The 16671-nt window shown below is 34.7% G+C and overlaps 1 protein-coding gene across 1 annotated transcript in view; it reads left to right on the top strand.

The window, feature by feature from the left end:
- Positions 1-16671, top strand: part of FAF1 (Fas associated factor 1) — a 292045-nt gene that overhangs the window by 59636 nt on the left and 215738 nt on the right. Inside the window, exons 4-5 of the mRNA XM_084872908.1 lie at positions 1479-1684; positions 11562-11653. Coding sequence (XP_084729034.1) covers positions 1479-1684; positions 11562-11653 — 298 coding nt within the window. The remainder of the gene's footprint in view (positions 1-1478; positions 1685-11561; positions 11654-16671) is intronic.

The raw sequence follows: 16671 nt of genomic DNA, 5'->3' as shown, positions 1-16671 counted from the left end.
ATTAGTCTGAGATAGTAAAATATGTTCTTAATTGATAAACATTCAATGTGTGATATGAAGGATAAATACAATTAGCTAGAAAAAACATGGAATTTGGGGATGGGAAGGAAAGAATAATCTGTTTATGCCAATGAAACACAATCAAGGTTAGACAGAAGAAATGAAAGGCTGTTAGTAGCTAGTAGTGTAGAGAGACGGAGATAGTATAACACAAGATGAGACTGGGAAGGTAGATAGGTTCAGATCATACAGGACCTTGTATGCCACTTTAATTATTTAGTGAAGAGCAGAGGGAGTGTTGAAGAAAATGATACGAAGAGATTTTCTGTCTTTAAAGTCTAGTGGTGATATGGAGTGAAAAGCAGGGGAGATTAGTTAGGACAGTTTTATATTAATTAATATAAAAAGTGATTGTGACTTAGAGTAGGGTGACAGCTTCAGAGGGGAAGGATGGATGACTGATCTAAAAGATATTTTAGAGGTAACATTGAAAGGACTATTTAGATGTGGGAGTTGAGAGAGAAGAAGGGGTCAAAGATAATGTCAAGAGGTTTCTAGCTTGGGGAGCTGATATGAGGAATATTGGAGAAGTATCATCAATGAGTTACAACTTTGGATAATACTGAGTTTGAGACCTTACTAGGTACCAGGCATTGTGCTAAGTTTTTCATGCACATTATCTGATTTAATCCTTTACAAATATTGTATAAGGATTTTCTTAGAACCAGAATTTTATTTTTATTTTTTAAGAAGGGAAATACTGGAACATATTTAAATGTTTTTTTTTTTTTTTTTTTTTTTTAGAAGAATCTAAGGTAAGGAGATGTTGAAGATCCTGGAAAGGAAGGGATAATAATCCATAATATAAAGCTAATGAGAAGATGGTTTCAGATTTTGCATAGATAGAACGATATCTTCTCTATTTTATAAGAAGAGAGAAAGAGTATGCATATGTGGGCTAGTTTATCGATGTGATATAAAAAAGCTAAGGGAATTTGCTCTTGATGGCATCTGTTTTCTCTGCAAAGTAGGAAAAATATACATTTTATGACTAACGAGTCAGATGGAAAGAATGGAAGGTTAAGGAAGATGAAGTTTTAAAATAGTTTTTGTGAAAAGTAGAGTTAACCAATCAAATAATGATTCATTGTTTGAGTGTGAGTAAAGATACTGTTCTTAATTCACAGAGTTTAAAATAATGTTTTACCAACATCATAACAATGTAAGGCAAAAATCTAAATTTAAATGCTATATATGATATTGCTGTTAGACATAGAAAAACAAGGATGGGACAGATAATAATGTGGTCTATAGTTATTTGGAAAGATTTTGTGGAGAAAGTAGAACTTAAGGTTAGGTGTGGATGTATAGGTAGGTAAATTTGATAGGAAGAATAGAAAACGTATGGAACAGGTTCTTAGTGGTAATCCATAATGATTTGGTTGATGTTAATCCCTTTTTAAATGTTAATATTTCAGTGACTATGGAAGTGAAACTATATCAGGACCTGCATTTGATCCAGCAAGTCACCCAGCTCCAGCTCCTGCTCCCTCTTCCTCCTCGGCATTTCGACCTGTACTGCCAATTAGGCAAATTGTAGAAAGACAACCTCGGATGCTGGACTTCAGGGTTGAATATAGAGACAGAAATGTTGATGTGGTACTTGAAGACAGCTGTACTGTTGGTAAGGTTTTCCCTGTCACAAAGCCTTCATAAATTAATAGTTCATTAGGTAAATATTCAGTTTATGTTTTTTTTTTTTTTTTTTTTGAGTTTACTGCCAACAAGGAAAAAAAAAGCGAATGGAATGGGATGGGAAAGAATGGTATATGATGCTGTTTTAGCACAAATGCAAATCAAACATAGGGGCTTAAATGCCATAGTTGTTAGGTACATTGCATATAGGACTTTATAGCTGGAGTTTACTTTTTATACCACATGTGTCAAACACAAGGCCCGCGGGCCAAATCCAGCCCGCCAGGCCTTGCAATGTGGCCCGCACCGCGCTGTCATCACTGCACTCCGCTGTCAGTTTATGACATTGTCAGTTTATGACTGTTCAGTAAACCATTCGGCCCGCAATTTAGGCTGGATTTTAGATTTTGGCCCCTTCTCTGATTGAGTTCGACACCCCTATTTTATACTATGAGAGAAATATTAAGACATGTTTTATCACTCCTCTCTGCCAACTGGATAAATACTTCAGTACTATTCTTTCAAAGGAAAATTGAAGTGTAGGCCTGCCATTTGTAGAGAAGCTATATTGAACTCATATTTAGTTTAGATTTTTTAACCATATTCATTGTAGAACCAGGAATTATATTAATTTCTATTTTAACATAGTTTTACCATAAATCTAAATACCATGTATTTCTGAAATTTTGTCTTTTTTCCTTTTTTGAGGAGATTTTTTCCTAATTTTATTAATTTATTACAGAGAAAAGCAAGGCTGTTAAAAATATTATCATTCCTAAACATGAATCAGATTGTTATCCTTTACTTACAGCCATTTAGAAACTTTCCATTGTTTTTAAAAATTCAAATCTTTTAACATGGCTATAAGTCCCTGCTACATTTATAGTTTTTATCTACTATCACTCTCCTTATAGCTCACTATGTCTTAGTTGTAATGGACTTACTCAGGTTTTTTTTTAATAGGCTCAGCACCTATGTACTTGTTTCTTCTTCTGCCTAGATTCCTCTCTTATTCCAGCCATTTCTCCCTGTGTTCCCAAGTATTCTCCTGTATTTTCCGTTAAAAAATTGTGGTTAAAAAAAAACTACGTAACATGAGATCTATGTTCTTAACAAAATTTTAAGTATCCAGGATAGTTTTGTGAACTATATACACATTGTTGTATAGCAGATCTATAGAACTTTTTCATCTTACATAACTGAAACATATCCACTGAACAACTTTCCATTTTCCCCATTGGGTAGCCTCTGACAGTGATCATTCTACTTTCTGTTTCTCTAAGTTTAATTACTTTAAATGCCTCATATAAATGAAATCATATATTATTTGTCCTTCTGTGTCTGGCTTATTTCACTTAGTATGATATCCTCAAGGTTTATCTGTATTGTAGTATATTATGGGATTTCCTCCTTTTATATGTATATGTACATTTTCTTTATTCATTCATCTGTTGATGGACAGGTTGTTTCCACCTCTTGGCTATTGTGAATAATTCTGTAGTGAACATGTAATTGCAGATATCTTTTAAGACCCTTCTTTCCATTATTTTGGATAAATTCCTAGAAGTGGAATTGCTGGATCATGTTAGTTCAATTTTTAATTTTTTAAAGAAGTTCTGTACTCTTTTTCCATAGTAGGTGCTTCATTTTGCATTCCCACCAAAAGTGCTCAGGGATTCCAACTTTTCATCCTTGCAAACACTGCTCTTTTTTGGTTTTTAGTTTTTAATTGTTATTGTTTTGTTTTTAAATATAATGGCCATCTTATGAGGTAGAAGATGATATCTCATTTTGGTTTTGGTTTGCATTTTCATGGTAATTGGTAATGTTGAGCATTTTTTCACATATCTGTTGGTCATTTGTATATCTTCTTTGGAGAAATGTCTCTTCAGGTCCCTTGCCCATTTTTAAATCGGGTTGTTTATCTTTTTTGCTATTGAACTGTAGGACTTCTTTATATATTTTGGATATGAACTCCTGTAACATATATGGCTTGCAAATTTTTCTCCTGTTCTGAATGTTGCCTTTTCACTTTGTTGATTGTTTCCTTTGCTTTATAGAAGATTTTTGGCAGTCTCACTTAGTATGATATCTTTATTGTCTGTGCTTCTGGTGTCATATCCAATAAATCATTTCCAAGACCAATGCTATGGAGTTTTTTTCTAGGAATTTTATAGTTTCAGATCTTACATTTAAGTCTTTAATCCATTTTGAGTTAATTTTTGTGTATAGTGTAAAGTAAAGGTCCAACTTTAATCTTTTGCATGTAGATACCCAGTTTTCCCTGCATGATTTATTAAAAGAGACTATATTTTCCCCATTGTGTAGACTTGTCTGTATTTTACATAATTTCCCTATTGTGATCTTTCTAGAGTATAAATATTCTTGTATATCTTTCAGTGATTTTTCCTATTTCCTATATTCTATTTCATTTGTCCTTTCCATCTTTGATTATCTCATGTAAATTTTTCTCGTATGGAGCCTTTCTTGACTTACATAGACATAGTTAAGTTGATTTGTTTCCTATGATTCCATAAAAAGTAATAGAGACTTTTAAAATGGATTTTAAAGTATCTTATTCTTTCTTTATGTTTCAGGTTTCTCTTGTTAAAGACATGTCTTATTCTCCTACAAATTCTCTATCTAAGCACAGTGTTTGGCACCAAGAAATATTTGTTGAGAAATTAAATGGCTCAATAAATGAGTATATGTATATATTTAGATGTACATTAATTTATCTGCCATAGAAAAATTTAAAAATATACTCATTAGAGTTTTTGTGACCTGTAATATAATTGTTAATTTTTAGATATAGTTCCACTTACCCTTAATTAAAGAACTGGATAAATACTAATTTTTTTGTATATGTATTAGTGTAAAAATGCAAAAAGATGCTTTAAAGAAAATGCAGTTTTCCATGTTATTGGAAAGATTTGGAAAAGACCAAGTATAAAAGCAAGCCAAGAACTTTATATCAGAGTGACACCTAGTGGCAAATGTATTGGTCTGTTAATGTTTTTAGTGTTCTGTTTGTTGCTGCAGTTTCATTTTATTATAATATCCTTCTATTTTTTTTTTAATCTTGAATAATTTTAAATTATTGGTTTTTCTATGAAATTACTGTCTTGTGTGAAGTAGTATGATATTTAGGGTAGGAATTGTGTATTATAACTGTAAGATCTAGAAGTGGATTGGATTTAACCTAACAAACAAGTATTTGTCCAATAAAGTTAGTCGAATCAGTGCTGTCAGCAAACTTACTTTGGCTGGGTTTACTCCGCATAGCCTTAGTTCCATTTCTGGAATATAGTAGAAAAATAGGTCTACTATATTAGTTGAACCATTTGCCTTATTTTTTTGTTCTTTTTTTTTTTTTAATTTCTGAAAACCACCTTTATTATATTGGATACATTTTAGTTTAAAAGAATCATATTGAGTTGTGGAAATAATTAAGACATTTAATTTAGCAAGTGCTTTTTAAACTTGAAAAAATAGTTCAGGATATTTCAAATGAATTTTTGTCTTGAATTTGTAAACTTAGTTTCTGGTTTTGACTCTGTAATTTTTGGCACATGCCTTAAACCTTCTTTACCTTAGCAATTCTTTGAGTAGTAAGCACTATATAAGAGGTTGGTTTTTGTTATCAGTACATGTGAAAAGAAGGAAAGAGCAGCAATCTTATCTGCCTTGTACAGATGTTGGGAGTATGAAAAGACAATCAAAGCTTGTATTTTTAGGGAGGAAAGACAGCAAATATTGTGCATTAGTAACATTATTATTTGGTCCATTTACAAGTGTCTTTTACCTCTATGCCAACAATTATGTACTCTCCAGATTATATTTAAAATCATTAAAAAATCTAAATAAGCAGCACCTCAAACTGTGGTCTTAATGGGTATAGTTTATTTATATACTATAGACCTGGTGCATGAAAATTCATGCACTGGAGGGGGGGAGTGTCCCTCAGCCCGGCCTGCCCCCTCTCAGTCTGGGAGCCCTCAGAGGCAAGAGGCGACCCTGCAATCAGGGGAAGGTGATGCCCCATCACACCTCTGCTGCTGCCACTACTGACAGCGCCAGCCTCGGCCAGCCCTGGTTATCCGAGCCTCGGGTGGCCCTGGGTGGCTAGGCAGCTGCCATCTGAGGCTTGCCTGCATGTTGGGCCGGCCCTGGGCAGCTGGGGGGCTAAGGGAATTAGGGGACTCTGGAGGCAGGTGCGCCGAGCGGCTGGGCCTGCCCCCAGGCCTTGCTGTGTGCCTGCTGCCCCAGCGGGGCTGAGGGAACTGAGTGCCACTTTCTTTGAGGGTGAGGCAGTCAGTTAGCATATTCCCTCCTTATTGGCTATGAGCACCTCCATCTTTGAAGGTAGGAAGTCAATTAGGGTATTCCCTCCTTATTGGCTGGGCACCACCATCTTTGAGGGCAGGGCAGTCAATTGGCATATTCCCTTCTTAATGGCTCTGGGCACCGTCATCTTTGTGATAGCATGTGGATCAGTTAACATATCCTCTCTTTATTAGACAGGATTAGAAATGTTTCTTTATTCTAGCTTTATATTTTAAAATATGTACTTTGAGTAAAAAATTTTTAAAATAGAGAAGTATAGAAAGAACAAAATGAGTATTTTGCCCATACGACTGTCAGCTGATTTCTCAACAGAAACTATGCAGGCCAGAAGGGATTGGCAAGAAATATTCAGTGATGAATAGCAAAAACCTACAACCAAGAGTACTCTACCCAGCAAAGTTATTCAGAATGGAAGGTCAGGTAAAGATCTTCACAGATAAGAAAAAGCTGAAGGAGTTTACCACCACCAAACCAGTATTATATGAAATGCTGAAAGGTATTCTTTAAGAAGAGGAAGAAAAAGTAAAGATAAAAATTGTCAACAACAAATACATGTCTATCAACAAGTGAACCCAAAAATCAAGTGAATTAAAAATTTGAGGAACAGAATAAACTGGTGAATATAATAGAATCAGGGGCATAGAAAGGGAGTGGACTGATAATTCTCAGTGAGAAAGGGGGATGGGAAGTGCAGGAAGAGACTGGACAAAAATTGTACACCTATGGATGAAGACAGTGTGGGGGAGGTAAGGGCAGAGGGTGGGGTGAGAACTGGGTGGAGGGGAGATATGAGGGGGGGGGAGAATGGAGAAACAATTGTAATAATCTGAACAATAAAGATTTATTAAATTTAAAAAAAAAAAAGAAAGAAAGACCATATACCATGACCAAGTGGATTTATTCAGGGGATGCAAGGATGGTACAATATCCACAAATCAATAAACATGATACATCACAAATAAATTGAGAGACAAAAACCACATAATCATATCAATTGATGCAGAAAAAGCATTTGACAAAATCCAACACCCTTTCTTGTTAAAAACTCTTAGCAAAGTGGTACTAGAGGGATCGTATCTCAACATAATAAAAGACTTGTATGACAAACCTACAGTCAACATCATACTCGATGGGCAAAAACTAAAACCATTTCCTCTAAGAACAGGAACAAGACAGGGATGCCTACTTGCACCACTCCTATTTGACATAGTACTGGACATGTTAGCTACAGCGATCAGACAAGAAGAGAGATAAAAGGTATCCAAATTAGAAAAGAAGAAGAAAAATTGTCATTGTTCACAGATGACTTGATGATATACATAGAAAAACTTAAGGACTACATCAAAAAACGACTAGACTTAAAAATGAATTTGGCAATGTAGTAGGATATATTTCTTTATATCAGCAACAAACAAGTAGAAACTAAAATTTTAAAAAAAATACTGTTTTACAATATTATTTTAAAAAATGACCCAGGGATAAATATAGCAGGAAATATCCAAGTCCTTATTCTGCAGCTACAAAATATTGCTGAAAAAATTAAAGATCTAAATAAATGGAGAGAATATATCATGTTCATGAATTAGAGGACTCCATATTATAAAAATGTCATTTTATTACTTCCAGGTTGATGTATAGAATCAACTTTTAAGGCAATAACCATAATATGGTAGTAGCAAATAGATATAGGTCATTGGCACAGAATACAGATTCTAGATATATATATATATATATATATATATATATATATATATATATATATACACACACACACTTATACCTGGTCAATCAGTTTTGGAATAGATACTCTGCAACAAATGCAACTGGAACATATGTATATCCAAATGCCAAAAAAGAACAACTTTAATCCTTATACCATATACAAAAATTAGCCCCAATTAATTTACAACCCTACATGTAAGGGGTTAAAACTATAAAATGTATTACAAAATATCTGTGACTTTGATTAGGCACAGTTTTCTTTGTTTTTGTTTTTAGATAGGATGCCAAAAGCATAAACCATAAAAGAAAAATTGAAATATTGAACTGTATAAAAATTCTACACTGCTCTCTGAAAGACATTCTTAAGAAAATGAAATGATAAGCTAAAGACTGGAAGAAAATATTTACAAAACACTCACCTTATAAAGGACTTGTATCCAGAATATTTAGAGGACTCTTAAAATTTAATCTTAAGCCAAACAACCCAATAAAAAGGAGGGAAAGATTCTAACAGACACTTCATCAGGTTCGTGCACCCGTGGGGTCCTTCGGTCTGGCCTGCAGAGATCAGGCTGAAACCGGCCCTCTGACATTTTCCAAGGGGCCCTGAATTGCAGGAGGGCAGTTCTCGGGTGATGATGCATCCTGGAATCAGGCTCACGCCTCTCTGGTTCCAGGTGCATCACCCAAGAACCGCAGCTGCCAAGTCACCACAGCTTGGCAGCTCCTGCCTTGAGCATCTGCCCCATGATTGTCAGTGCAAGTCATAGCTATTGGTTGGAGTGCCTGCCCCCTGGTGGTCATTGCATGTCATAGCTACTGGTCAAATAGTTGGACAATTGCTTATATATATATGTAAAATCTCCATCATAGTATTTGGTTCATTGTTGACTGCCATGTTGTTATGTGGAGCATGACTGTATTTATAACTTTTAAATAATTGTTGGTGTTATCTTACTGATGTTTTTTATTAAATTTGTGTATTTGAACAGCAAGATATGCAAGGTCCACATCTTTGAATATGTGAGATTAGAATGTTATAGAGGGAAAAGCACTGGAGCTTTACCTTATGTAGTCTTTGCCATTAAGTCACTACTTGTTCTTGGGTTAATCAAACTACTTGTTTTTGGGTTAATCATATCCCAAATGGTTTTTAAACAGCTTCTGAGATGGGTTCTTTCTAACCCTGAAACATCTAATATACCTTCTCTGATACAAAATTTTAAACTGATTTTTTTCTCAAAAGAATAGCTTTTACAGTTGAGACAAGTATTTGTAGGGGCTGTTGGCTTATAATGCTTAAAATGAGGAAATGCATAGAGGCAGTAAAATATTTCTGACATGACAAAAATGTTAATGGAATTAAGAGGGAGGAAATTTGTTTTTGAGAATTATGCTTGAGAAAAATCCCCATGATAATTTTTTGTACATTTGTTTCTTTTAAGTGGCAGGTTTGATTTCCTTATTGTGTCTGAGATAGGCTGCCTCATTTTCTTTTGGGGGCAGTTTTAACCTTTTAGTGTCACCTTATGTTTTTTAAGTTTAAAAAATGGTAATAGGTGGCATTGATATGAAAGGTATTCTTAGTTAAAAAAAAAAAAGTTAATGTGGAATTTGAGGCCCAGAGAGTGTCTATAATTTGGTTTCAAGTAGGCATCATGTAGTGATGGTACTGACATGATGCTTTCATCCTAGTGATCATAATGTCGTAACAGTGTGATGTGTTCTGCTTGGAAGGTATTAGTACACCTCCAGTATAGAATCCTTTACAATCCCCCATGTTCAGTTTTCTACAAATCATAAAGATTTATTACTATAAGCTTAAGTCACAGATTTCTTCAATATGATTTTAAAAGAAGGTAATAAATTCTATAGACAATGTATTTATTAAAGTATTCATTAAATCTGAAGGAAAATAAAAGCTACATAAAATTACTTTTCTGTCACTTAAATGACAGATAAAGTATTTGTAAATTTGTTTTCAATTTATTGGAGTGTAGTAGACTAAACAGAATGACCTTTTGCAACTTATTCCTCCATTGGGCAGGCCAAAATCTGTTTAGAGTAATTGCTGAGTAAGAATTGAGGTAGGCTTTTTTTCTTTTCTTTTCTTTTTTTTTTTTTTTTTTTAGCTTTCTCCTCTCTAAAAACTGGAAAGTTCTTGAGAAAAGTTGCTGTTAAAAACAAAAAAGTAAAGACATTTATTATACTCAGTAACATTTGAAATATCCATGTTAATCTATAAAATGAATTGTTATATGTAATAATTTAGGATTCATGGGAATATAAAACTGCGTGAATGTAAAAATATTGTAATTTCCAATGTAAAGGTAAGCAAATTACAGTTACTATGCCTAGTAATGTTCTAATAATGCTTTAATGAGCTACATCTTTGTCGGTTAGTTTTTCTGAATGTTCAAACCAGGGAAAACATTGGGATTTTTGTTTGTAATAACTCTGTATGAGAAATTAAAATTTATAAGAATTTCTGTTTCTGCCCTTGAAGGATCAGAGGACTAATTTGGATGCAGGAGCTACAGAGAGATGTGCAGATTCCTCCTCTTTGTTTGGGGTTTGGAGGTGCCCAGATAAGGCCCAGTTGTGAAGCAATGCCAGCTGCTCTGGAGCCTTGGGCCTTCTTTTGGCAGCTCTGGGGTTCTCTGACCTAGCTGCAGTTTGTTAGGTTTAGATTGCAAAAGGCTAGGCCATTCATATGCAAAAGTTTCTTCCCACACCTTGGGTGGGGTTGTAAATTGGGTGGGGCAGGGTCTCAGGGAATCCCCAGGGTGGAGCAAACAGCAATGGCTGCTCATCAGGTACCGGGGTCTCTACGTCCCGCAGCACCATGCAGGAACAATGATCCCTGCTGCTACTTCTGAGAGAAATCCCCCCTTCTGTTCTGGCCAGATGCCAGACAGTCCAGTTTTTCCTCATATGACTCTGGGTCCCCCGAGTCTCGCCCCAAACTGGAGTTCAGAGCAGTCGGGAGCTTGTATCCCCCCCCCGTTGAAAAAGACAACTCAACCACTGAGCCACACCAGCCAGGCTCAGCTACTTTTATTGGTGTTATTTCCTATCATCCTTGGACCCTAAGAGGTAGAGAATATAGGCATAATTATTCCCTCTTTTATAGATGCAAAAACGAAGAATAGACAAGTTATTTGATTTTTTTTCAAGATGAAACTTCAACCCAAATATTCTTTCAGAAATTTGCTTTTCCTATAATGATTCAGGTTTTTATTTATTTTATTTTATTTTTAAAATATATTTCTTTATTGATTTCAGAGAGGAAGGAAGAAGGAGAGAGAGATAGAAACATCAATGATGAGAGAGAATCATTGGTTGGCTGCCTCCTGCTGGTGATCAAACCTGCAATCCAGGCTTGTGCCCTTGGCTGGAATAGGGACCCTTCAGTCCGCTCTATCCATTGAACCCAGCTGGCTAGGGCAATGACTCGGGTTTTATACTCTCCCTGCTACTCCTCCCATATGCTAAATATAAATCAGTATTGTCAGTTGATTGGTTTAAAATAGATTGTTTCTCTTCAAACCTCTAATCACTGATATGCAATTAATTAACTACTTAATTGGTTAATTGTGGAATCTTTTCTCTTAACTGATATTGAAGCCTGAGTTCTTCAAAGGGCTACATGTTGTTTGATCAAGGTTTGAAGCATGGATTATTGAAATTTTTGTTATTCACTCATCAGATATGTCTAACATGAATGCTAGCCCTGGATATGACCAAGTGTTGATTACATTAATTTGTTAGTAATATTCAGTCTCTTCTTTATACAGGAGAGATTAAACAGATTCTAGAAAATGAACTCCAGATACCTGTGTCTAAAATGCTGTTAAAAGGCTGGAAGACTGGAGATGTGGAAGACAGTGTGAGTTTCTTATTTATTTATTTGTTATTTTTGAATTACAGTTCACATTACATGTCATTCTGTAATAATTTTAAGTATACAGCATTATAGTTATTATATCTTTTATTAAGTGGTCTCATGATATTTCAAGTATCTACCTGGCCCCATTCAGTGTAAGTTTCTTAAATTGCCAGTTATATAGTTGACTAAATAATGTATAAAATATGGTTTTTATTAATATTATTACATAAGTAGATTTGGTAATAACTTAATTTAAGAAATTAGCAAACAATGTTTTTCAAGCTAGTACATTTTTATAGTAAACCAACAGTTTTAACTGAGTTCAGTATATGAATGAAATACAATGTGGCATGCTTTTCTCATTTATTTTTTTAAAATTTCTTTATTGATTTTTTACAGAGAGGAAGGGAGAGGGATAGATAGAGAGTTAGAAACATCGATGAGACAGAAACATCAATCAGCTGCCTCCTAAACACCCCCCACTGGGGATGTGCCTGCACCCAACCGGAATCAAACCTGGGACCCTTCAGGCCGAGGGCTGATGCTCTATCCATTGAGCCAATCCAGTTAGGGCTATTTTACTCATTTCTAACTATTTTGTAGCAGTTAGTTTGATACTTTTTTTTTTTGAGAATCTTTACCTTTTTCTCAAATCTCACAGGGTGCCAGTAAGTGCTCTGAAATAATATTATAATTTACTGAACAATTATGTATTGGCCTGAAAGAAGTCACATTGGTGTATATATGTATGCCAAGTATTGATTATAAAACAAAGATAATAGGAATTGTGAAAATTTTAAATGGTAGGAATATTTCTTTTTTGTTGTTTATTTGGATAGTGGTGGGGGAAAGGAATGAATGATATTTAAAGATTTCTAAAAAATGTTGCAATTGCCCTACCTGGTGTGGGTCAGTTGGTTGGGCATTGTCCCATGCACTGAATGAGTGCTGGTTTGATTCCAAGTCAGGGCACATGTTCAGGTTGCTGGCTTGATTCCTGTTAGGGGGCATGCTAGAGGCAGCCAATGATCAGTGTTTTTCTCTCTTCCTCTATCTTCCCCTCTCTATTAAAATCAGTAAAAATATATATTTTTAAAATGTATATTTTAAAATTTTAATGTAGTAGTTGCTACTCTTAAAGATCCAGTAGCAGCCTTAGGCATAAAATATTTCGAACACTTTTCTTTTTTCTGATTGAAAGAGTGGAGAGGGATTGAAAGAAATGAGTTAACCCTGAAGTTTTAGATATTTAAAGTGGAAATAATTGTCCACTTTTCAAACAATTTTCTGAGCTGATATTTAAGTATCCAGGCACAAACATACAATCTTCAACTTTTGGTTCATTTCTTGTCAATGGTTTCTGATAGACATTGTGGTTATAAATATTCATATACGAGTTCTCTTGATATATGGAGATGTTGGATATTTCAAGATATTTTTGGAATTTCATGTTGGCAATATATTTATAAATTTAGGTACCAAGTTAGTAATATATATTAGGGGTCAGCAAACTTTTTCTGTACCATCAGGTAGTAAATATTTTAGGCACGACTGTGTTCTAATAAATCTTTATTTATAGACACAGGAATTTGAAATTTATATAACTTCACATGTCATGAAATACTCTTCTTTTGAATTTTCTTCAACCATTTAAAAATGTAAAAACCATTCTTAACTTACTGGTCATACAAAAACAAGCAGTGGGCCAGATTTGTCTCAGAGTCCATTCTTTCACTGTGGTGCTGTTTAACTATTCTAATTGAAACGTATATTGAAAAAAATAAAGTGTTGACTGAGATGTGGAAACAATTAGGCAAAAATAAAATGACAAATGCATTACTTTGCACAGCTATATCATTGATTCATTCATTTATTAATCAGTCTTGCATGGTATTTTTAGTAGTGTGTGAAGAGAAAGGCAATCATTTTGCAAATGTCCTTAAAGCTATGTGTTCTCATATTTGAACATAGTCTTTGTTACCCATAAAATTTTCATTTACTTATGTCTATGTACGCTTTTCACTAGGTGATTTCTGCTATTCCTATGACATTATTTTTCTAATTGCTCCCAAATTTTTATTTCCAGGTTATACTTCTATGAATTTCCATATCCAAATTGGTAATTCATTCTTTTACTTACATACTTTATTGACATCTTTAACTTAACATGTTTAAAATGGTGCCCTTAATTTTCCTTCCCTGCCATTTCTTCAACTGTCTTCTCCAATAAATGGTAGCACTATATAGCCACTGTTAAATAAAAAAAAGTTTGGGCATCAGTCTTTTTCCATTTAAAACAACACCTAATCCTTTGGTATGTCCTGTAGAGTCTATCTCCAAAATATATCTTAATCATGGGCACTTTCTAGTATTTTTATTGCACTTAATAATCCAGGCCGTTACCATCTCTTGCCAAGATCAATGTAATAGCTTCATCATTGTTTTCCCAGCTTCCTTTTTTGGATTCTTCCAGTGTACTAGTATTCTTCCCTCAGTAGCCAGCCAGAATGGTCTTTTAAAAACATAAATTGAATTATATAACTCTCCAGTTATAACTTTGCTTCTTATTTCTCTTTGAATAAAATTTCAGCTACTCACCCTATAGTTTGTATTGCCCTGGCCAGTGTGGCTCATCCTGTGAACTGAAAGTTCACCGGTCAGGGTGCAAACAGGAGTCAACCCATCGATGTTTCTGTCTCGCACTGATATTTCTCCCTCTCCTTTACTCTCTCTCTAAAATCAATAAAAATATATTTGTTTTAAAAAGACATGTTGTTATTTACCTTCTCTTCACCACTATAACTTCATCTTTACCCTATCCTACTTTCACTTTTCATGCTATAGTGATGTAAACTTCCTTTTAATTCTTCTAATAGGTTTAAACTCTTTATATCTTTACCTGACAGATGCTATTCAGCTGCCTGGAATGCTTTACCCTTAATTCTTCACATGATGGCTCTCTTTCACACTTCAAGTCTCAGCCTAAATATTACTTTATTTAACAGAGTTTTGTATACAATGTGGCTTTCATCTCAGTATTCTTCATCACAATCTCATGAGCAGAGGGGCCATGTCTGTTTCTTTCATATTGTATATCCAGTGCCTGGTATAATAAATATCAAGCAAATGTTGATGGAATAAATGAATAAATAACTTAAAGAGAGTATCCATTTACATAGTCATACCATATATGGTTTGAGGGAGAAGATTTAGTGGAAAATTTTTGGATGATGTCATGGTAAAAGGATAATAATAACTTGGTTTATTCTAATCATTTTTCAATAACCACAAAATAAAATAATGAAAGTTAAGGTAAAAATAACTTTCCTATGTTTATATGTTTGTTTGCATGTTAACTATTAGCAATAACAGGTCAGTTTCAAAAGGACTTATACATATTTGACATAAAGACCAGAACTTAAGGCAGTGCTTTTTTTCAATCCATGGTGGGATGTAAAGTTAATTGAGTGGCTTATAACCAGACTGGGGGGAAAAAGAATAGAAGTTGTCAGAGTGTATTGCAAATAATAAGATTATTTCTTTTTGTTTAACACATAATTATTATGAGGCAAGAGTAAATCCCAATGCCTTTGGAGTAGGTCTGTGCACTTAGTAAGAAGGGCCCTCTTGTGGAGAGCTGAAGAATGAGTTCCTTATGTTCTATGCCTGGCTAAGATCAGCTTTCCCCAGGTTTCTCTACTTCCATCTGCAAGGTTAAGAGGAATTCCTAGACATCAACTCTATTTTGCTTTTCAACGCGTTCAGCCTTGAGATTATTATTTGTTCTGATTCAATCAGGACCAATTTCATTATGCCTTTTCCCACTGTTTATGTCAGTTACTACTGCAAGGAGTCTTAAGATCCCATGTCACCCCTCACTCAGATCTCCAGTCTCTGCACAGCCCATGTCTCTCTATTCTTTGTCCCATTAATTGCCTAAGACCTGTGCACTATGACCTGTGGAACTAACGCATGATTAGCAAAATTCCTCATTGTCAACCTCTTTTCTAAACTTTCCCTTCTCCATCTTTCTCTGACTGAAGTCTATAGTCCCGAGGACACTGTTTCTCTGTAGCATTCTCAGTGTTTGTTGATTTTCTTTAATATAAATTATACCACTGGATTAACTGGTAGAATATATAGTAGTCCCTCCTTATTAGTGGTTTTGCTTTCTGTAATTTCAATTACCCAGAATGAGCCGTGGTCCAAAGGTATTATCAGAAAATTCCAGAAATAAAAAATTCATATCTATGTATGTATAGGAAAAAACATAGTACATTTAGGGTTTAGTAGTCTCTGCAGTTTTAGACATCCACTGGGGGTTTTGGAACCTATCCCCCATGGATAAGGGGAAACTACTATATGTCCTCATTTTCCTCATTTCCACTTTTCACACCTTTATTACTACTTCCTCTTTAAAAAGTTCCAGCTTTGGCCAAGACCGGTTGAGCGTCGGCTTGGGGACTGAAGGGTCCCGGGTTCGATTCCGGTCAAGGGCATGTACCTTGGTTGTGGGCATATCCCCAGTAGGGGGTGTGCAAGAGGCAGCTGATCGATGACTGTCATCGATGTTTCTAACTCTCTACCTCTCTCCCTTCCTCTCTGTACAAAATCAATAAAATATATATATTTTTAAAAAGTTACAGCTTTGAATTTCATGTCAAAAGATTATATCACCTACTTGTTGAGACCATCTCCCTCATTTTCTGTTGAATTTTAATTTCTGGCTTATAGTTGCTCTCTATCCTAATTCTTAGTAATTTAAATATCTTTGTAAATGATTCTTCCAACACCTTGGTTTCCTAGTTCTTTGAACTGCTTTTCTATAAAGATCTTTTTATTTATCCTATATCAGCCATATGTTCCCATGGGCTTATCATTTAATTACAGCAATTCTCAAATCTTAATTTCAAGCTTCCATTTCCTTCTCACTCTTTCTTAATGTCCCTAGCTCACTTCCTTTAGTATCCTAACACCAACAATCCTTCAACCTCATTCATATTTCCAACTCATTGTTT

This window comes from Pipistrellus hanaki (assembly GCF_964339955.1).
Source record: "Pipistrellus hanaki genome assembly, chromosome: 2".
Lineage (NCBI taxonomy): Eukaryota > Metazoa > Chordata > Mammalia > Chiroptera > Vespertilionidae > Pipistrellus > Pipistrellus hanaki.
This window is presented reverse-complemented; position numbering and strand designations above follow the sequence as displayed.